The sequence below is a fragment of the Rhynchophorus ferrugineus genome, unplaced genomic scaffold (genome assembly GCF_030347505.1).
Source record: "Rhynchophorus ferrugineus isolate W39M unplaced genomic scaffold, kcgeb_rfMv2 rfM11, whole genome shotgun sequence".
NCBI classification, from domain to species: Eukaryota; Metazoa; Arthropoda; class Insecta; order Coleoptera; family Curculionidae; genus Rhynchophorus; species Rhynchophorus ferrugineus.
Window position 1 is genome coordinate 31,569,437 of NW_027472590.1, and position 23,937 is coordinate 31,593,373.

At 33.4% G+C, this 23,937-nt stretch overlaps 1 protein-coding gene across 2 annotated transcripts in view; it reads right to left on the reverse strand.

Annotated features, from left to right (window-relative positions):
- The window catches only part of Sytbeta (Synaptotagmin beta), a 42,223-nt gene that overhangs the window by 12,505 nt on the left and 5,781 nt on the right, over positions 1-23,937 (reverse strand). Inside the window, exon 2 of one of the 2 annotated variants that reach the window (XM_076418603.1) lies at positions 17,870-18,075. In XM_076418603.1, the coding sequence (XP_076274718.1) occupies positions 17,870-18,061 (192 nt within the window). In that variant the 5' untranslated portion in view covers positions 18,062-18,075. Of the gene's footprint in view, positions 1-477; positions 724-17,869; positions 18,076-23,937 lie in introns of those variants that run through there. The other variant, XM_076418604.1, reaches the window with a different exon arrangement.

Here is a 23,937-nt window from a genome sequence, read left to right on the forward strand (position 1 = left end):
ATCAAAAACTATGTAATTAATAATTAATAAAAAATCAAATTAATATACGGTTTTTAATTTTTTACGTGTAGGATATATCTTTATGATGAATCCATACACTAAAATAGTATTTAACGACAGTAATATGATACTTTGAAGACGTTTTATGGGTCATTAGTTTTAAGAAGTGTTTTCTATTTTGTTTGCAATTTTTTTTACCTTTAATATCTCTTAGAACTAGTTAAGTATATCATCTAAAAGAATAATCGACGGTATACGAAAGTGAAAGTGGTGGAATAAATAAGGGAGATTGAAAGTGACCGAGGTATCAGTCAGAACGCCATTTTATCTCGCCTTCTCTGTTTATATTTCGCTTTTAACCTTTTGGAGACTTGACCGAAAAAGGTCCCTATGTCTAGTTGTTTACGTTTATCTCCGATCACCGCGTATCTCGCTGATCTTCGAAGAAGTGTCGACGTGAACCTCGCGCGTTCGTACCTCTAAACTGTTATTGCTACTGTTGCTTCCGTTCCTGCTGCCCCATGCTCGTTCTTTGGCCGCCTTCGCCCACAGCTCCAGCCGTTTGTGCGTGATCCAGCAACTGGCCGGACTGATGCCGGACATGGTGAGTGAGCGACGGGGACTACGCCACCACGAGAACCGGAGAACGATGGATCGCGATCCCGGCCGCCATATTGTTTACAAATGGAACCGGTGGTTGTTGGAGCGGCGTCCGAGGGTTTTGGCGCGCGATGGCATACGAACGGGTGGCCGCGATGTACTAGCGGACGAGGGCGTGGAGACTCCGCGTCGATGAAGGCGCCGTCGCCCAGACAGTGCGTCGTCGGTCCTTCCATCGACGTCGATAGTGTTCAACAGGTCGGTAAAATTGTTACCGATACAAATATCTTTGCGTATATGAGGCGCTTGAAAAAAGTAGTTACTTTTAGTGTCTTTCGGAATATTTTGTCACCTCTTCGATAGTTGTCTTAAAGGACTGCCGTTGGAAACCTTTTATTTGTTGCTAATTCACTCTGTGCACTGGTTACTCACAACTGACGATCTCACTTTAAACACTTTACTTTAATAGGTCAATTAAAAAGTCCTCGGCCTGATGCATAGATGGCGCTACTAGAATTAAATCCATATGATTTCTAGTTAGCTCTAACCCTCAAAAGATACGTGTATAAATTTGACAGCTGTCGGATCATTAGTTTGTGAATTATAGCCTTTTGAGTAAAGCAACTTTTGTTATTGTGAAATTTGTTATTGACAAAATGGATAAAAAGGAATTTCGCATGTTGATAAAATATTGCTCTTTGAAGGGAAAAAATACAGTTGTAGCAAAAGGACACTGCCCTAGGAAAATCAACATTCAAGAATTGGTATGCTAAGTTTAGATGTGGTGAAATGAGCGCCGAAAACGGTGAACGTAGTGGACGCCCAAGAAAGGTTGTTACCGACCAAAAAAAAAATCCACAAAATGATTTTGAATGATCGTAAATTCAAATTGAATTAAATAGTAGACACTCTAAAGATATCAACTGATGTGCAAAGGGGATGGATGCAAAGAGGGTACCGCGCGAGCTCACTTCTGACCAAAAATAACGACGAGTTGATAATTCAGAACAGTGTTTGAAGATGATCAAGCGTAATAAACCCGAGTTTTTGCGTCGATATGTGGCAATGGATGGAACATGGCTGCATCATTTCACTCCGAAGTCCAATCGACTACCTGGTTTGATATTTCGCCAGGGCCCCTAGAACGGCTTTTGACCCTTTGACTATTTAGCGACTGAGGTTATAGAGGTGCGAGCACCTTTGAGAGGGATTTTAAAAGGGGATATTCAGAAAGGGCTGAGGATTGTAGAAATTTGTCGAAAAGATGGTTCACAAATTCAGTCACTGGTGGGGTCTCTGCCCCTCTACGAATGTGGAAGTTTCTGAGGAACCACGGGGCACACAGGGCTTGTCGGAGTATTTTGTTCTGCTTTACTTGCAGCTTTTTGACCAGGCTACGCCCAACGAAGCTGGGCCAAATGATTGGCCCCAAGAGGGTCAATGATCTGATTAAGCTCTTGTAAAACAGAACTATTATCATTGGAGGAAGTTTGCTTCGACGGCATAGAAGAAGGTTCAGAACAGAGGAGGTTGGATACAGCTTTATTCATTTGGGTTCTCCAGGTGAATCGGCGGTCAAAAATAAGACCTAAATAAGTAGCCTTATCTAGCCAAGGGATTGTGTTTTGTCCATCTGGAGCTTGTGTATCCTGACATGTTTTTTATAGTGAAAGGTTGTGGCTTGAGTTTTTTGGGGATTAATTTGTAATCTCGAGAATCTCAACGATTCCATGGCTGCGGAAAGTTGACCCTGAAGTCTGTTGTGCACCCAGTTTGGGGAACGAGCACTTGAGAAAAGTTAGTGAGGAGTGAGCTAGTGAGGAACCCTGGGGGACTCTGCAACTGATTATTTTGGTGCTAGGGAGGGATTTTTCCACTCTTACTTGAAGAAGTCCTTTGTTGGAAGACAGCACAAAGATGTACAATAATGTTAAAATAAATTATATTTGAAAATATTTTTGTTCAATTATTTTATTTAGATTTGAATTTTGTTATATATAAATGTCCAACTGAACTAAAACTCAGAGCTGACGTGGCAACATTGCATCTATTACTAGGTACTCTAAAAATATATCTACTTCACAACCATTTTCAACACATTTAGTAAGCTAGATAATACAGAAAGAAAAAATATTTCAGAAATGCAATATATTGTTAGAATTTTTTTTTAATTATAACAACATATTTACAAACGATCTGGTATAAAAAATTTAACAGTTTTGCACCGAACCTGAGGTAAAATATGTCCATCGTAATAACGAAATGCAAACCATTTAATAACAACGAATTGAATACGATGAAATCGACAACAAACAAACAGACAGAAACATTGTGTCCTTAATTAAATGCTGTTATAACTGAATCGAACATATTTCAAATTGTAGTTGGTAATTGTGTAGAGCCATTACAGTGCATTCGGACTGAATTGGTAACAATTTTGTCGTCTGATAAAAAATAACATTGCATTGCTATTGAAAAATAATGGATTTAGTTCGATTATATTAGAAAGGTTATATAATTTTAAGCGTTATTTATGTCATTATGCAACAAGAAAAGTAAATTATAGCATAGGCATTTTATAATAGTAAACTATAGTAAAATACATTTTTTGGTAGAATTAATTTTTTTTATTCAACATAATTCCCTTCAAAGGTGATACACTGATTATAGCGACCCTCCAAAATTTCGATACTATTTTTGTAGTACGATTTGTCTTCTGCTTCAAAATAGGTGTCAGTTTCGGTGATTACCTCTTCACTCGACGAAAATTTCTTCCCAGCGATCATTCTTTTGAGATGAGAAACATGAAATAGTCGCTGGGGTCCAAATCTGGAGAATATGGAAGCAATTCGATGCATAATTCATGAATTTTTGCCATTATTTTCACTGACTTGTGACACAGTGCATTGCCTTGGTGCCTCGGCACCAAGCCAAGTTTTTGATTCAACTGTATTTTTTCCCTTCAAAAAGCAATATTGTATTAACACGCGAAATTACTTTCTATCCTTTTTTTGACAATAACAAAAGTTGTTTCCCACAAAATGCTATAGTTCACAAACTAATTATCCGACAGCTGTCAAATTTATACACGCATCTTTTGGGGGTTAGGGCTAACTAAAAAATATATGGATCTAATTCTAGTAACGCCATCTATCTATCAGGCCGGGGACTGTTCAGTTTCAACAATGTTATTAACTTTCATTAACTAACAGGCTTCTTTAGTAAATGCATCATTTAAGCTGAATATTGTAAATATTATTAGCAATTATGCAAAAATTCTTTATTTGTTGGTTAGTTGCTAGTTTCTAAGTGGGACATAAGACAAAGTAGAAAGTAGTAGATAAACGAAGACTGTTTCAGTTCAGAAACTAGCAACTAACTAGAAGACAGTTTCTAAGTGAACGTTGACCCTCTCTGGAATAAATAAGCAAAAGAAACAGACCACAGATTGGTTGAGGTAGAAAAACTTATATAACTCTAGAACAAATGAGAAAGAATATATACTGAACTTATCGGGTACCACAGCATCGTTTAAAACAAGTTTTAAAATGTGGTTACAGCAAGGTATAAATATTACTCGCCAATAAATGTCTAAAATTCTCTTCTCTACATCTTAATGTTTACTCGTCCATAATAAACCGTAATCTTCTAAAGTTTTGATTAAAATGTTGGTTGAAACTTCCCTATGGTGATAAAATCAGCCTTTAAATCGAAAACAGCTTCGAATTATAATATTTGAAATTATTGTATTAAGGCTCTTGATTTATAGTTACTCAAAAACGTTTAGAGGTACAGGTAATACACTTATTGGTCGGTAAGAGCTGACCTCTTCCGGATATCTTATCCGAGTTTGGTTTGCGTCTAATAATTATGATTCTAATTGTTTCAGCCAATTTCCAAATATGAAGAAAATATCTTTAAAACAAACAAACAAATCTGGTTTCAGAGATAATTTTTTAATTAATTTTTGATTTCAAATCTTAATACGATAGAGCAAGACCAAGCTAAGCAAGATAAGCTATAGAAAATGTTACCGAAACAACACACTGACCTATAGAAAACTTACATTTCAGCAAGAATGTTTAGAGTTAAACAAAAGGAACTCTACTCTACAATAAAAGAAGCTAAAGTAGGTGTACCACATGGAAGTGTGGAAGATTACCAAAATTAAATATGTGCATGTACAGTTCACATAATACTGTCATTCCATATAGTCATACTGTCGTTCCATATAGCAACAGCTCTAAATATCTCGAACTGAATACTTATGCAAAACTTCTCTGAAAGGAATACATAAAAAAGAAGAGTTGGAGTTAAAATATAGGAAAATGTATAGGTTAACTAAAAGAAAATAACAATTATTAGTTCTATAGTATTGAAACCTATACGGATTTACGGAATTCAATTATGGGGATGTTCCGTGAAAAATAACATAAATACAAGTTTTCCAGAACAAAGGCCTGAGAAGTATACGATACAGCGCCGATATACGAGAGTCGCTATTTATATTTCGATAATTGGCAACACTGTTGTCATGTGAGTCCATCTGATGGTTCCATCGTAAAGTTTCACCTTTTTGACGATATACGTACTCAGAACATTTTGGCGCAAGGACGCTATTTGTTTATTTTAGATTTAGTTGATAGTTTCGTCTCGGCAAAAAAATGGAACCGAATCGTTTTCGAACATTTTCGTGCGATGATTTTTTAAGATTTTCGACGTGGATTATCACAACAAGAGTGCATCAATCAACTTAATTTGACTTTTGGCGATGAAGCTCCATCAAAAGCCACCGTGTATCGCTGGTTTAGTGAATTCAATCGTGGTCGTAGTTCGCTGTCCGATGAGTTTCGTGAAGGTCGTCCAAAATCGGCCATTGTGCCAGAAAACATTGATGCTGTATGCGAAATGATAAGCAAGATCATCGTGTCACCTATTACGAGATTGAGGCATCCCTAAGCATTAGTTCTACCTGCATATATGCGATTTTGCACTTTGCATATATGCATGAACACTTAGTTGTGCGAAAGTTATGTTCGCGTTGGATCCCATACATTTTAACAATAGCTCAAAAAAGGCTCGTGTCAATTGGCGCAAAGAAATGCTTAAGAAATTCAATCGTGGTGTTTCGAAAGACACTTATTAGACATAAAATCGTGATAGGTGATGAATCATGGATATATTCGTATGAGCCCGGAAGTAAGCAGCAGTCGACTGTATGGGTTTTCCAAGATGAACCAAATCAAACCAAAAAAAATTCGCTTCAAAGAAAATGATGGCCTGTTTCTTCGGGAAAATTGGTCTTATTACAACGGTGCCTCTAGAATATCATAGAGCAGTAAATTATGATTGGTATACAACCATTTGTTTGTCAGAAATCTTCGGAAAATAAGAATCTTCATCATCACAATGCGAGCTCTCACATATCGGCTTAAACAAGAGACTATTTGAGCACTGAAAACATCGAATTGATGAGTAATCCACCGTACAGCACTGATATGGCACCCAATGACTTCATTTTGTTCCCATCCGTGAATAATAAACTGCGTGGTGAACTATTCTCATCGCCCGAAGACGCTAGTGAAGCGTTCAAAAATTATGTTTTGAAGGTACCTCATTCGGAATGGAGTAAATGCTTTGAAAATTGGTTTTAAGCGTATGTAAAAGTGTATCGATCATCGTGGCGAGTATTTTGAAAAACAATTAAAATATATTCGCAGCTTAACTATTTGTTTTTTTTTATTCCCGAAATATAAATAGTGACCCTCATACTACAGGACTGCTTACTAAAACCGAGACCTTCAGATACCGACTGTTACTTAATATAACTGCTGGATAATGCCAGAACATCACACAGACTCAAAAGAATCAAACCATCTAATATTGTGTAGTGTAATGTAGTTAGATACATTTAATAGAAAAACCGCAGTGCTAACACATGAATGTTATTACACTAGAGACTCAGATAGACAAATTCTATCTACAGACAAATTGTAGGTTAGTAAGCAACGACTCACAATATTGTATTAAATAAACTTAAGAAAATCAAAGCTTACTAACCCTAGAAAATTCCCTTTTATAACAGGGACATACTACAGTGTAGATCGGTAACATACAGGTTCGTCCATCGATAGATTGAAAAGTAATAAAGTTTGCAGTTCCCCATAGTAAAGCTTCGAAATTACAAAAAAAAGGAACCGTCAAATACCACGATACCTAGAACTATTTTCTATTTTGCGCGTCGGTGAACTTGATCAAATTCAACCTGACCTGCTGACATTTCACTGTGGCCGGCATATTGGAAACTCTACTGTGAACTTGAAATGTTAATAACCGACACTATCGAGGGGAAAATCAATACCGCCTAAAAGCTGTATCGAACAGATTGTTAGTAAAATACGACGTGGTTCACAGAGAGACGATTAAAATAATAGTTCGGAAACTCAACGTTACGTTATCAAACATAAACGATGTTGTTGCCGTACAGTTTTGGGTTTTACTGCCGATAATAGTTCGATGTTTACGAGATCGTATGAGTTACATATTCTATACAGTAATAATTGGATTAAAGTAGTTATTACTTGTTATCTATTTTTATTTAATTAAATTCTACTCGCTAGAACACAATCTGGAACTAAACTCAAACTATTCATCGATTGTACTGACTTTAAGTGAGTACATCATATCGATGCCAATTAATTGGTGTCTGATTAATATAAGAACCGAATCGATCGGTTTTATTGTGGCATTAGAACAATAAATTAACAGGTCAATTGAAAAGTCCCCGGCCTGACACATAGATGGCGCTATTAGAATTAAGTCCATATATTTTTTAGTTAGCCCTAACCCTCAAAAGATGCGTGTATAAATTTGACAACTGTCGGATCATTAGTTTGTGAATTATAGCATTTTGAGTGAAGCAACTTTTGTTATTGGGGAAAAAATGTATAAAAAGGAATTTGAAGCAAAAACTTCGCTTGATGACGAGTTTCCGAACACTGCCCCAGGAAAATCAACCATCAAGAATTGGTATGCTACCTTTAGACGTGGTGAAATGAGCACCGAAGACAATGGACGCCCAAAAGAGGTTGTTGCCGACGAAAACATTGAAAAAATCCACAAAATACTTTTGAATTACCGTAAATTGAAATTGAATTAAATAGCAGACACTCTGAAGATATCAACTGAATGTCTACATCATATCATTCAGGAATATTTGGGTATGAGAAAGCTCTGTGTAAACTGGGTGCCGCGCGAGCTCACTTTTGACCAAAAACAACGACGAGTTGATGATTCGGAGCAGTGTTTGAAGATGATCAAGCGTGATAAATCCCAGTTTTTGCATCGATATGTGACAATGGATGAAACATTGCTCCATCATTTCACTCCGAAGTACAATCGACAGAGTGGACTGCATACGATGAATCCATGGGTGCATGGGAAAACGCAACAGTCGGCTGGCAAGGTTATGGCATCTGTATTTTGCATGGAACGCGCATGGAATAATTTTCATTTACTACCTTGGAAAAGAAAGGACCATCAACAGCGACTATTACATAACGTTATTGGACCGGTTGAAGGACGAAATCGCCGAAAAACGGCCGCATTTGAAGAAGAGGCCTATTTTGAAGTAAAAGACAAATCGTACTACAAAAATGGTATCAGAAAATTGGAGGGTCACTATAATCAGTGTATCACCCTTGAAAGGAATTATGTTGCATAAAAAAAACTAATTAATGTCTTTTACTATGGTGGGTGGGGGACGTTTCAGTTGACCTGTTAAACTCAAACCGTTCACTGATTGTACTAATTTTAAGTGAGTATAGCCAATGCCAGGTAATTGCTGTCTGGTGAATAGAAAAACCGAATGGATAAGTTTTTGAGTGGCTTTAGAACAATATATTCACTTAAGAGACCGGAGACAAACTAAGGAAGAACTGGATTTTGATATGTAGAAGTTGATCAAGGATATTCAGTACCAAGCGTGGTAAAATAATCCCATAAATCAGACGGAAACTAAAGGGTAATAATTACCCTAAAGAAATCCTAGAATAAATATCACAAAAAAGAAGAGCGAAGGAAAAATAACATTATTCGAGGGATCAGCAATATAAAACTAAGCCGGATAATCTTAACAAAGATTTACAAAACACCTAAAAATAATGTTTCAACCTCATACAGTGAATGATTTTATATAATTACCCTCCTCCATTGGTCAGAAGAGGATGAGAATTTCATTTATCACTTTGGTCGAGGTTAAGAATGAAATTAAAAATTGAATTAATGAATAAAAGTTCTTGGTTTTAACCTTGTTATCGGAAAAATATTAAAGGAACTTACGAAAAAAGCATTAATTAAGATCATTAACATAAAAAATGCTTCATTCAGACTAACTATGGGCTACTACTATGCCAAGCCAAACGTTATCGAAAACTCGAGCAACATCTAAAAATATTGTACCACAGTAAGCTATGCTTACCATAACTGTGGAAGCTGGCTGAACTATTTATGATTTCTAAACGAGGAATGTTATCACATGAAACAACTTCATACTGATCAATATAACTGTTACTGAAAAACTGAAGAAAATAAAGTTTGTTCTGCAATATTTTTAGATGTTGCTCGAGTTTTCGATAACGTTTGGCTTGAGAGTTTAAAGCATACGATTGAAATGCTGCACCTTAAACGATGTTCAAACATCTTAGAGTCGTATATAACTAACTGACACTTCAGAGCCAAACAAGCAGATCCGTACTCTAACGTTAGGAAAATACAAACAGCATTGGGTCCAGTCTGTTTTCTACTGAACGGTGTACATCGAAATACAATGCTGGACAGAATTATGGCACATTAAAATGAATGAAAATAAATCAGTGAATATTGATTTCACCAACAAAAGAATCAAGCAGAAGCCAGTATATATAATCAAGCAGTCCCGTATGAAAATACCGTGAAATATCTTGGCACAAACCTTGATGTTCAACCCTCCACTGATGGAAGACACATGTTTAACAGAAATGGTGATTGGTGAAATGAAATGTGATAACTGGTTGTTGGGTAGATAGTCAACCCTGTCAGCATATCATCAGCTTTTGTTTTATCAACAAGTTTTGAGACCAGATGGGAGGACTTATTGTTTTTAACTGTGGGGTAATAACAGACAAAGCAATAGAAATATACAAGATTCCAATACGAGGTACTGCGAGGTATTTTTGATGCTCCATGGTACATTCGTAACGACAATCTGCATAAGGGCCTGAAGGTAGAAACTGTCAATAACGTTGTCAAGGACTATACCCAAAGATATGAACGCAGACTCCATCAACACATCAATGTAGAAGTTCTCGAGCTCCTAGATAATGATTGCTTACTCGGTTGATTAAAGAAAGTGAAACCATTTGATCTAGTTCAGTGAAGTTATAAATTAAACTTAATGTATATTAAAAACACTCACATAGATGTTAGGCCCATAGTGTCTGTGGTAGAATAAGTACTTTAAAAGTGTGGTTTTAAACAGTACCAAGTTTTGATAAAAACAAATGGCTTATTAGTGTTAATTTGCTATAATAAATTAAAAAAATATATTTTACTTGCTCAGGCACTTTTTATTCGCCTTACAACATATAATAAGGTGAGTTGCCTTGAGATCTATCTTGACGCAAAACTTCGTTTAAACAGGCATATGAAATAGAAAAGAAAATAAGATACTAAAATTTTATTGGTTATGCAAAAAATGTATAAGTTGCTGACGTAAAAACAAATAATGAATCTCTGAAAGAAGTAATATCAACAAAATATTTCAACAAGTATAAGAACTATAAGAACATTAGAGACAATATGTAAGTTACTCGGAAACGACTAGTAATAAAATATTAATACATTTAAAATGAAACGTCTCTTCGCTCAAGTAATTATTCCGGGTTTTCTTCTTTTGTTTTCTCTCACACGTCGTTGATGATCTTTTATACGTATACTTATCATCCTCAGTTTCATGTGTATGTATATTTCCACATTCACAGGGAACCTTATATAGACCTGTCACCTTTAGCACATGTATTTTAGTTTTAGGGTTAGAAAGCGATTGAGATATCTTGCAGCATGATTTAAATATAGTTTTTCCAACTAAGCCGCGTGCTTTTTTTTGGCCGAACGAAAGACAGCTAAGAAAATATAATAATAGAGTAAACAATTCAACCATCCTCTATAAATAATTAAACATAATAAATAATTTAGGAAAGTAAACTGCAAAAAGTAAAGGAAATATTCCATTTATTGCCAGATGCATGTATTTTGATCAGCGATAATAATTAGTAACTGCTTTTTTTTGCTTGCTTCAGATATGTTACTATCGAGAAATTAATCATTGGCCTAGCATTTAGCCTCCGGTGTCCTATTGTTTCACCCCTAAATCATTTTCTCTGTCATCAGAGAAACTAAAGTTTATATTTTGTGGTCATCAATAACAAATGAACAATAATTCGACAATATCCAGGACAAAAAGCCTTTCAACCATGAATCTGCATGATAAATTGAAAAATGGGGATCGTCATTCGTCCGATATTTTTTATTTGTGGTTAAGCGCCGGACTAGATTTTAATTAAAGGCAATTGTGATTGTGTATTGTTCTGTGCGGAGGCAATTCTTAATTAACAAAAAACGAAAAGTTTTCAAAATAACTGTACTAAAATATATTCCTTGATTATACTCTTTTTTTTATTAATATAATAGAACGTCAACAATCTGGCCGAGGGCAATAAGTATTATTATGTGAGTCTATTCTAACTTATCCTATAGACTATTCTAACTTATTCTAGAGATTATTAAATTTCACTCTATGTGTCTATGAATTAATTGGTATGGTAGTTTGCGTTTGAGTCTATGGACTACACTGTCATCGCCACATTTAACTGTTTGGCGAGTGTATTGGGATGTACTAATAGTCTTTCAGAGTATTTTACACTAACACTCCGAGTCACACTAGTTATGGGTTCTATGGGGATATCACGCTGAATCAGTTTGTTGGACCCGTAATATGTGACATCGACGATGGCTCGCAACACTTTATTATGGAATCTCCGGATGATATCTATGTTAGATTTGCTAGTAACACCCCACAGTTCAATACCATATGTTCAAATGGGATTTACGCCCTATAAGCCAATACATTTGGTTTAGTCTAAGCCCAAGCTGTTTGCGTTTTGTCACTATATGTTTTCTCCATGTCAAACGTCAATCGAAATATATTCAAAGATATTTAACCTTGTCTACTTGAGGAAGTTCGTGGTTATTCAATTTTATGGAGGGACATGGTCGTCTACAAAGGGTGAATGTCATATGGGTAGATTTTGTCCCATTTGCTTTGATACGCCACGTTTTCAACCACAATTCGACTTTGTTAGGATGAAGTTGGAGGTTTCTTGTGGCTGATATTGGATCCTCGTGTGATGATAAAATCGCTGTATCGTCAGCATAGTTGCAACAGTAGTGTTTTTTGAGATCGGTAGGTCCATGAGCCAAGAAGACTGCACTGCGGAACACCTGAGTATATTTATACTCTATATAAATATATTTTAAATATAATGATAATCGCCATACGGTCGAAATTCGACCACAATTTATTAAGTTAAACATATTTTCCTAATAACGCAGTAAAGGAAATAATTTAAAAATTATACATTACTACAACGTGTTTTCACAGTTTCAATATAAGATAAGAAATGAAATTTATTATAACATTTATTAAAGTAATAAACGTCTGTAAAAAACATATTAAAGTAACTAACGTATCTCAAGAACTAACACGTCCTAACCTTTTTTAGCATTTAATTAAAACTAATTTCCTTGAAGTTTTAATAATTAAGAAAGTATTGATAAGTTTAAAATACTACACGACTGAATATCATAACAAAGTATCATAAATAATATTATTTTCAGAACTATAATTGCTTGTATTGTATAAAAACAGTGAGTTGTATTTCAATATAAACATAATTTAATACAATTATACCAAAGGAAACTGTTAGTCAGAAAAGTATCGAAGAGGTCTAATGGAAGTTCCGGATATTGCTTTTAAAAGAATACATTTTTCAAGAGCATATAATAAAATGAAAGAAGATGTATGATTTCAATTTATGTATTTAGATGAGACATAGATATTTCAGAATGGGACCAATATAGCCAACGGTCACTCATAGCAAGATGATAATAAAAACAGTGTTACGACAACCAAAGTTGACCGAAAAAGGTAAACGTTGGAATAACAATTGTTTATATCAATCATATTAAATTTATTTTCAAGTAACTTTATTATGTATATATTAGTAATTAATATTATTGAATATAATTTATTATTGATAACTAATGAAATCACGAATGCACGATCAGTTAATTAACTGAATTACATAACCTCTAAAATACTCAACACGTGTCACGAGTTCCCGCAAACAACGGCTATTGAGTTGTAAGTGTAAATTATTGTTATACATCACTACATAGTATAAAACAAAGTCGCCTTTTCTGTCCCTATATCCCTATGTGCGCTTAAATCTTTAAAACTACGCAACGGATTTTGATGCGGTTTTTTTCAATAGATAGAGTGATTCAAGAGGAAGGTTTATATGTATAATACATGCATAATATACTAAGGCAACATTGCTAATTTTAGAGGTTTCTAACGTGATGTCGTAAATTAACCTATTTTTTAGGCTTATTTAGCAATTAGCAAAAACGCTGCCTAACCCTACGAGTTAGATCAAATTAATGTACTACAGTATTGTACACCATAAAAAGGTCTACAAAAAAGTCCCCGATGGTATATGTTTATCTTTTAGGGATAACCCACATTAACCATTTTTATTGTTTACTTTTTACGTGAGAAAATGGCTTATTTACGAAGCTATTTTAAGCAATACGGCATTAATCCTTATCGAATTAAGTACCTTAAATACAGTGTGCGATTAATATAGATCAATATGGTTCCTTACAGCATGTAAATTAAACAAATATTTTCGGAGATATTACAAATTTAAAATTTGCGTTTAAAAATGTGTAATGTAATAAAAATTGTATGAATTTAGATATTCCAAAGATAGCAGGAAATCTTCATAGTAAGTATAGGGGAAGAGGAATTGTTTTACTCCAAATTTAATGCGTGCAGGCCAAGGGCAGTAATGAATGAACCAAAAATACTGGATCGATTTTAATCATGTTTTCATTGAGTGACATAGGCATATATATTTTATGCCCGTGCAAAGTCGGAGCGGGCCGCTATGTTTTTATATACAACGTTCATATTTTTTCTGTAGTGTATTTAATTTACTATCAGCATTGCACCCGTGCGAAGCCGGGGCGGGTCGCTAGTTTATTATAAAACCAAAAATTATTCTTCCTTATTTATAATGAAAATATTGTTGGGAAAGGAAAAAACGAAATCGGTGAAAGATTATTTTATAGATTAGATTATTTTTGTTAGATTTGGGACATTTTTTGTGTACATGTATATTTAATGTAGTCAAACTTAGGTAATTTACTTCTTAGGTAGTTAGTAGAATTAGTTCTGTCTATGTGTGTTTTGTATTGTACAGTGAAGAACGTCAACAAAATTCGAAATAGAAGAGCCCAAAGAACCAAATAACAAGTTCAGGAAGAAGATAATGGAGCGCGTGTGAGAATGGCGCAATTGCGACAAGAACAATAAGATGATACACGAGCTGAACGTAATAAAATCATGAGATTAGAACAAAGACAATCACACCATTTTACTGGCAAATGGCAAGTTTCGAGGTGAAAATATATTAATACCATGAATAGATGTACCAATTCAACTTAAGGCTATTCAATTTACTATTAGATTGGCGTTTGCAATGACTATTAATAAATCCCAAGACCAAACAATGTCTGTTTGTGGCTTAGATTTGAGTACACCATGTTTTTCATACATGATCTCGAGTGGGTAAACCATCAAGTTTGTTTGTATTAGCTAAAGACGGGCTAACAAAAAATATTTTTCACGCTGTAGCATTAAGAGATTAATATTATGTAATGAATTAATGATATAAATAATTATTATTTAAAATAAATTATAATAACTTAAAAAAATTAATGTTTGGTGTTTTGTTATTTTTATATTCCCTCATCGTTCACAGTGCTCCATGCCTTTTTCACTCATATACCACATCCTTACACCTAAAAATTCTCTAGAAATTATGTACATGGCAAAAAAACGATTGCCGGGTCAGTTAGTATTTATATAGATATAAACCTAAATTCCGCTGAAGTAAAAGTATTAAAACAGCCTAGTTTCTCCAATAGCAAGTCATCGTGCCCTTTAAAAGGAAAACCGAACCGAACGGATTAATATTTACTTCATAGTCACAACAGTAATAGTTTCCTTGATCTCAATTTAGCAAGGAAACAATGATGTACGGTTTTATATCTCGAAGATTATTTTGTCTGAATGTGCAGCTCCGAGGTCTCGTTTTTAACACCGTGACGTCTTCCGTTAATATTCTCTAAGCCTCCCGGGAGATTGCGGCTATATCGTTTCACCACTCTCAACCCGGGCCTATTATAACTTTAATTAAAATGGAAAAGTTCGTCAGTTTGGGAGTTGTTTTTCACGCACGACGTTGAGAAAATACGAATTTTCCCGGCATTATTTTTAGATTATGCCGAGAATTATACGGTTTAACGCGTGCATAGTTCGGAATGATGAACCTCCTCGAAAAAAGGACGTTCGGCTCTATATTTTTTAATGTATGTTCGCCGATTTCCCACTCAATTATGGACCGATTCATCACTCAATGGATGCCCGATTCCTCAAGCAGAATCAGCAAAATACCTTGGAATCCATCTTGACGGTAGATTAAATTGGAAGCATCACTTTAGACGAAAAGCAAAACACATTAGAACCAAAATAAAACAACTATACTGGTTAGTCGGAAGATACTCCCAACTTGATCTAAAATCAAAGAGGTTGATCTATAATACAATTATAAAGCCAATTTGGACCTATGGGGTGCAAATATGGGGTTGCACTAAATATTCAAATCAGTTAGTCATACAGCGCTGTCAAAACAAGATTCTTCGATTGATTACCAATGCCTATAGCTATGTAACCAATGAAGAACTGCACGATGACCTGGAAATCTAATGGATTTGCGAAGTTGTGCAGGATTTCGCCTTGAAACACGAAAGAAGATTATTAAATCATTCTAACGTCAGGAGACTGAAACGAACAAAACCATACGAACTTGTGTGAACATTTAGTGTGTATTATTAGTGTAAACTATAGCTATAAGTTAATAATTAATAAATAATTATAATTTTATAATTGAGGAATACATACTGATGTATTTTCTCGTACTCGTCTTGCTTGCTAATTAATCCAAGCACATAGGAAAAGTAGTAATAAATTAATTGTAATAATAATAATAATTAAGATTGTACTAAGCGTATCTAATAAAGATGTTATAAAAAAAAAATTTTTATATAAAGTAACCAGACATTTGTGTATAATGATATTACTCAAAAAATGTGAGAAAAAATCGGAAGTAGTTCAGTTTAAAAGCCATTCAGTTTGCTTTTTAAGCACTAATCATATCATATGAGACGTCAAAGAAACACTGTAGGCAACTGTTTTTAGTTATGCTGTAATAATTAGAGCTTTCAGCCCATACGGGTGTGTCACGGGTTCGATATCCAACAGGGCAGTCACTTTTTTTGTTCTAGTTTGATTAGAAAATGTATCAAATCATCTAGATCAGGTAACGGACCCCAGGACCTAAAGCGTTCCTTATTTTCAGTCATTGTTTCTTTATGGCTGTTTTTCCTCATACAGTCTGTAGCTTTACTTGGGCTATACATTGTAATACTTAAGAAAATAACTGCGTAATTTAATGAGTAAATATCTAACACCAAAATGAGAAAAATAAAATATTTTTTAAATAATTTAACCAACTTCAAAAAATAAGTAAGGAACTCACTAAAAAGTAAAATGTAATCGAGTAATAAAAAAAATAATAAAAAAATAATAAATAATAATGAATAATAAAAAAATAATAAAAATAAAATAATAATAAAGTAAATAAAATGAACAAAAATGTATTTAACCTATCTAATGCACATATCTGCTATCTATATTCTGCTAGATACACACAATTTAGCTTAATACATATCTAAATCTATTTATCTATTCACAATATTACTTTAACATGTGACATAACTTTAACAATACTACTATTAACTGATCTTTCAAGTCGTCGAGAAACAAATATTATATATATATATATATATATATATATATATATATATATATATATATATATATATATATATATATATATATATATAATATTATTATAATATATTAATACATAAATAAAGTAATGAAAACATGTAGATAATAGTAACACCTGGGACAAATAGAAGAAATTATGAATTGTTAACAGTAAATTGGCAAATAAAATAAAACAAAAATTATAAACCTTCTAAATATTAAGATGTTAAACTGTTTATAAATTATTTACTTTATAGTCCCAACTGTTGAATATAAAGTTCCTAATTGTATTCGTTACTGTTTTAATTAATATATAAATATGCATTAATATTCCATGTTTATAACATAAAAGTAAATAAAAATCATATATACTTATTTGTGAGCCTCTGAAGTTGTTGAATCTTACCCATTATACTTTTGTTGTAATGTTCAATGATGTAGTAATTTAAACTTATTAATACTTTGTTTATCATTAAAACCTAATGGAAATTGTATTAAATTAAATGTCATCTAAAAAAGGTTAGTTAATATACAGACTGATATATACGATATAGACTATAGAATATATTTCTGATCTTATATTTGATGGTTGAAATGTTTGATCTCTGAATGATTGTTTGACATGTTACGAGCCGCAGAATTCATGGTCACAGCGGCTCTACACAACTAGCATACGATTACCAAGCCTTTTATAATAAAAGCCAACTTCCTTGGCAAGCACAATCGCTATATCTTAAGATAGTTGAATTAAGTTGAATAGTTTTAGAGGAGGGTGCGAGGAGTAGATTTCCACCTCCAACTTTATTGAAATAATTGATCTGTAGTATAAGATGATAATGGAAGTAAAATTAGCATTGATTGTTATATGAGTATTAACAACTGTTTTGCGACTATCGACTGTTTCGATTGTTTTCAGTCGATAGTTCTCAATGCTAGTACCAACATCATTTATATATAAAGGATAAATTATTTAAAAAAACGGTCGAAACTTACTGTTCGTGGATAAGTCCCAATAGGTTTATGAAATTTCTGCTCGTGGACCGGTTGATAGGGAAGCTTGTCCAGCGATCTCCATTCGTTCGTTTGTCTTTTATGGTTGTAATAACGGTACACTACGATGGTCATTGCAATGAGCAAGGCTGCTCCAGTGCCCACTGCGGCTCCAAAAACCGCCGATCCTACCATTTTTGATGAACAATCTAGAACAATAGAACAATTAAAATAACAGTAATATATACTACAATGTATTAAATGTTTTTAAAGAAAATAAGCTAGTGAATACAATATATCAATCTACAGGTACAAAAAACTATTAAAAATATAATAATTTAGGATAATAAACAATATTTAACAAGTCAATTGAAATGTCCCCGGCCTGACATAGATGGTGCTATTAGAATTAAATCCACATATTTTTTAATTAGCCCCAACACTCATGCATGCATGTATAAATATGACAAATGTCGGATCATTAGTTTGTGAATTATAGCATTTTGAGTGAAGCGACTTTTATTATATATGTTATATATGTTATTGTGAACAAAAATGATAAAAAGGACTTTCACGTGTCGATAATATATTGCTTTTTGAAGGCAAAAAATACTGTTGAAGCAAAAATTTTACTTGATTCCCTGTTTCTTGACATCGCCCGATGAAAATCAACCACCAAAGATTGATATGCTAAGTTTAAACGTGGTGAAATGAGCGCCGAAGACGGTGAACGCAACGGACGATCAAAAGAGGTTTTTACCGACAAAAACATTTAAAAATCCACAAAATGGTTTTGAATGACCGTAAATTGAAATCGAATAAAACAGCAGACACTCTAAAGATACCAACTGAACGTTTACATCATATCATTCACGAATATTTGGGCATGAGAAAGCTCTGTGCAAAGTGGGTGCCGCGCGAGCTCACTATTGATCAAAAACAACGACGAGTTGATGATTCGGAGCAGTATTTGAAGATGATCGAGCGCAATAAATTCGAGTTTCTGCGTCGATATCTGACAATGGATGAAACATGGTCCATCATTTCACTTCGAAGTCCAATTGACAGTCATCCGAGTGGACTGCACACGATAAATTCGCACCAAAGCGTGGGAAAACGTAATAGTCGGCTGGCAAGGTTATGGCGTCTGTATTTTGGGATGCGCGTGGAATAATTTTCATTGACTACCTTGAAGAAGGAAGGACCATCAACAGCGACCATTACATAACGTTATTGGACCGTTTGAAGGACGAAATCGTCGAAAAACGGGCGCATTTGAAGACAAAGAATGTGTTGCTTCACCAAGACAATGCACCATGTCGTAAGTCAGTGAAAACTATGGCAAAATCAATGAATTGGGCTTCGAATTGCTTCCTCATCCACCGTATTCTTCAGAATTGATCCCCAGCGATAATTGAGAAAACACCATTGAGATCTTATGAAGATACCGAGAATATGAGTCGATTCGTGAATATCCTGAAAATATACATCGTTATTTTGAAATGGAATCCGTAAATTGCCTGAAAGATGGGAAAAAATAGCGGCTATCAATCGACAATCCTTAAAAAGCTGTAAATTTTTTAAAATATCCTTTAAAAATAATTTATAGGCTTTGACGTATTGATATCTAGGACAAAATATTGGATACGAGGCAGCATAAGGCAGTCAAAGACCTTCAAGTAGAGAAAATATCCTTTTCCAAATTCGGGTTTCTCCCGAAGCTTCTTTAGAACGGCGAGTCACGTAAATTCCAGCAACAAAAGCATCTTTGAAGCCCTAGATGTCAGACGACGACGGCATCGCAAAGCCGGCCGATATGTCTAGTTAAAATATCCGACTTGGTATTCAGTTCGTAGCTGATCAGCCGTCGATAATTTAAGTTTTAAATCCAATAAGACTCGACGATTTTTTTTTCTGGCTAATTTCATTAGTTTTGTACCGTCTCCGGGGGATTGGAATTTCTTCGGTCAATTTCAGACAGACTTAGATGTAGACGTCTGGATTTAGAAGATAAATAAATTGGGGTAATGTGTCTTTCTGGAGCGCTCGTTTATCATTCCTTTCGAGTTGTGAATATATCGGTTTATATGGTTTCAGTATTTCTATTTTGTTAATAAAATATTTCTTACAAAAATATTGAACCGACTTCAAGATATAAATAAGGAACTCACTAAAAATTAAAAAATAATCAAACTTAGATTTTTAACACAAAAAAACATTTTAAAATAAAATATGTACCCAATAATCGTTGTAAAAACTAAATAAAAATAAACAAAAACCTTATTTAACCTACCTACTACACGTATTTTATACTCATTCTACTATTTACACTATATACACACACAATTTAGCTTAATACCTACCTAAATATTTTTATCTATTGCTTTGCAGTCGGTAACCGACAAATGTTCTAACTACTTATGTTAACTACAAATGTTCTTGCCAGGAATCGACCTCTGAATGGAAACTACACGCTTGAACAATTACACCATAGAAGAAATTGTCTATAATAATTCTACAAGATTTTATATACTAGAGATAGTTCTTAAAAAGCAAACTGAATGGCTTTTGCACTGAACGCCTTTCGATTTTTCATCGTATAAGCTCAGCAATAATATTATACACAAATATCTGACAAAATTTATACGTGCATTTGAAATTTGCGCGTTTCCCTTGATTTTCCCCCCTTCACATCATCAGATGCTGACTTTCGAATAAAAAATAATTTTGAAAATTGGTTCACAATTGACGGAGAAATCGGTGAACATACATTAATATATATATATATATATATATATATATATATATATATATATATATATATATATATATGTATATATATATACAACCGAACAGAGAACCTCCTCCGTTTTCGAAGTTGATTAAAAAGATGGTACACAAAGGATAACAAGAAAAGATGGTAGGTGTTACTGATTGAACAACATACATTCGCCAAATGTCGTCCTTTTTTTGTAGAAAAAATATATTGCAGGTAAAAAAAGTTTTATGACAAACTGGACATTCAGAGTAAACAATTAACATTTAAACAAACAATTAATAAAGCCTGCATAGCGTTAACATTTATTTCACTTATAAGTCATTAAAACTCGAGGAACTTGCAGAATTTAATTTATTAATATAACCGTCAGACGTCTCTATAATTATTAATATGTTTAAAATGCATTAAAAGATGCCCAACAAAATATTAGTTTAGAATATTTGAATAGTGTTTATGGAATATTCGGTAAACTCGGATTTTTGAATATATACTTATACCTCATGGTTATTGGTTAAACGAAATAGTCGTATGAACATTTTGACGAGAAATATTTTCTACGTTACAGAGATTTCGACTCGCATGTTTTGAATTCACTTTGATGTCGCTAATGGTTTTTGCGAAAAAGTTAATTGGATAGTTATTGAACAAAAATTGAAGCTCTAGTAGGCTTTGCATATGATATTTGATATAAAATTTTATTAATTAAATATTTTAAAAAATATGTAACGTCAATTTTTAAGATTTTGAGACGGTAACAACTGTTAGTATACTAATATACATTTTTATTTTTTTAAAATCTAAATCGGTAGGACATGTATAATATTTCTTATATTTTTTAAGGTTAGCGATTTACCTCTATATACGTTATTAATAATCTATTTATTTATTTATATATATATATATATATATATATATATATATATATATATATATATATATAGTCTGTTGAAAGTTATTTTTGTACATACGTCATTTAAATTTGTGACATCAAAACGTTGCGTTGTTGCCGAATCAACTCTGAGTTTTAGTTCAATTTGACTTGGATATACAACAAAATTCTAAGCTAAATAATATTATTGAACGAAAATGTTATGAGATATAATTTATTTTAAATCTAAAAACTACAGTTAATTAAACAGCCACAATGGTTTATAGATTAGAATTATAACCTCTTATCCCCATTGTTTTCAAGAATTTTGCATACGTCTGGCAACCGGACAGCTTTGACAGGCTCATTCGTTTACATGTTCTATATCTTCGTTCTATAAATATTGACCAGATAGCGTGTGTCTTTTTTTAACTAGAATACAATGAGAAGGAAAATATTGAAAAATAAGTTGAAATAATAACAACAAAAACAACTATTTTAGATTTCCACATAAAGTGTCACTGCTACTAATTTTTTTTATTGTATTATTAACAATAGCAAAGGAAAGAAGTGACTTAGGTCGTCGAAGTTAATCAATAAAAATTTATAAAACTCAAACATTCAAACTTTTATCAAAAATAAGTCAACAAAAATTTTAAACAATTGCAAATTCAAGGACAAGTGATACATTAAAAATGTTAGTGATACGTTAAAGATGTATTTTATAGGCACTTTAAGTAGGCGCTGTACTCACAATCAAACAGTGAAGCGAACTATTGTCCAAGGACTACAAACTCTTTTATCAGAACGATTTAGTGAATATTTTCAGAATAAAATTGGATCGGACGCTATCTGACGACTATAATATCAGTTCAGTCGGAGAAAATTCGCAAGATAGATGTGGGTGACTAGCAATTAACGAACAGCACAAATAAAAACACATATGTAATGATTGTTGTATTTTTTCCAAAAGTGACATGATTTATACTATAACCAATACAGGATCTTTTCAAGACTCGGAGTCTAAATATCTCGAACTAAACTCCCTAATGCATCGTAAGGAAAATCGACTTAAACAGAAACCTACTATACGTTGTGCTTAACACGTTAAACTCTCGTCATTCTATTACGTGCCACTGGCTTTCTGTTTTGTTAAAGGAAGAGCAAATTAAGCTCGCTGCCTAATTGTTTCCTTACGTACACGGTACCAGTAGCTTCTACCGACCTAATGAATAATTACTTCCCTACGGCAATGGGCCCAACCTGATGGGGTAAACTTTAGAACGAAATTAATCACGACATATTTTATTCAAGTTATATAGCTCGTATTTACGCGATTATACTATAACGAAACTGTGTATCAAATTAGTTTATATTTTCAGGAAAATAGGCGTTATATTATTATAGCTGTAGACTATTCAAAACAGTAGTGGGACAAGTGACCAATATGTGTCTATCGAAAGTTATAAATTCGTTTTACAGTCAGACAATATTTTCTTTCTCATTTTATTGTATTTAAAATGAGATAGAATGGTGTTTGAGAATGTAACCGAATGAGCCTGCAAAAGGTGTCCGTTTTATACGTATGCAAAATTCATCAAAATATTATAATTATGGGTTATAAACCGACAAACGTTGTTTTAATACTTTGTTTTAAAACATTTCAAATCGCTGCGATTTTTATTGAAAAATTATTTTTTGTGCGTTGCAGCTGCCCTGAGTATTAATACGAATACTGTCACTAAAATATCTCAAAAAATAAATAACAATATAACCTTAAGTTCACCAAAAAGAAACTCTCTTTATGCGAAAAGGGGTGACGATTCAAGATCAACTTGATATTAGCTGTATCAGAGATTAAATATATGAAATGTATAAAAACAGTAAGTAGTTTTTCAATCGAAACATAATTTAATACAATTCTTTTAGAGAAAATTGTTAGTCCGGAAAGTATCTATAAAGAGCCAAAAGATACGCAGCAATTGGAGGGATGCACAACATCCCTTCATACAATGTTGCGTAAAATAGGATTTAAGTTATGTAAAACCAACCCACGAATGGATTTAACGGATCTTCCAGACATTGCTTTTAAAAGAATACAATTTTTCAAAAATGATACGACAAAATCAAGGAATTATTATATGAATTTGTATATTTAGATGAGACATGGATATCTCAGAATAGTACGTTGGGTCACTCATGCCAAGATGATAATAAATATACTGTAAAGAAAACAAAAGTTGATGGAAGAAGATTTTCAATGGAATAACTATCAATTAGGTTTTGTTAATCATAACATTTATTAATCACTCATTGGAGACATACAGTTCTTTATGTTGAAAAGAAGAATGGTTTAATTCCTGGTACACAATTAGTGTTGTCCTTCCTCTAAGTCCAAGGGCGACTACCATGGAGAAATGAACC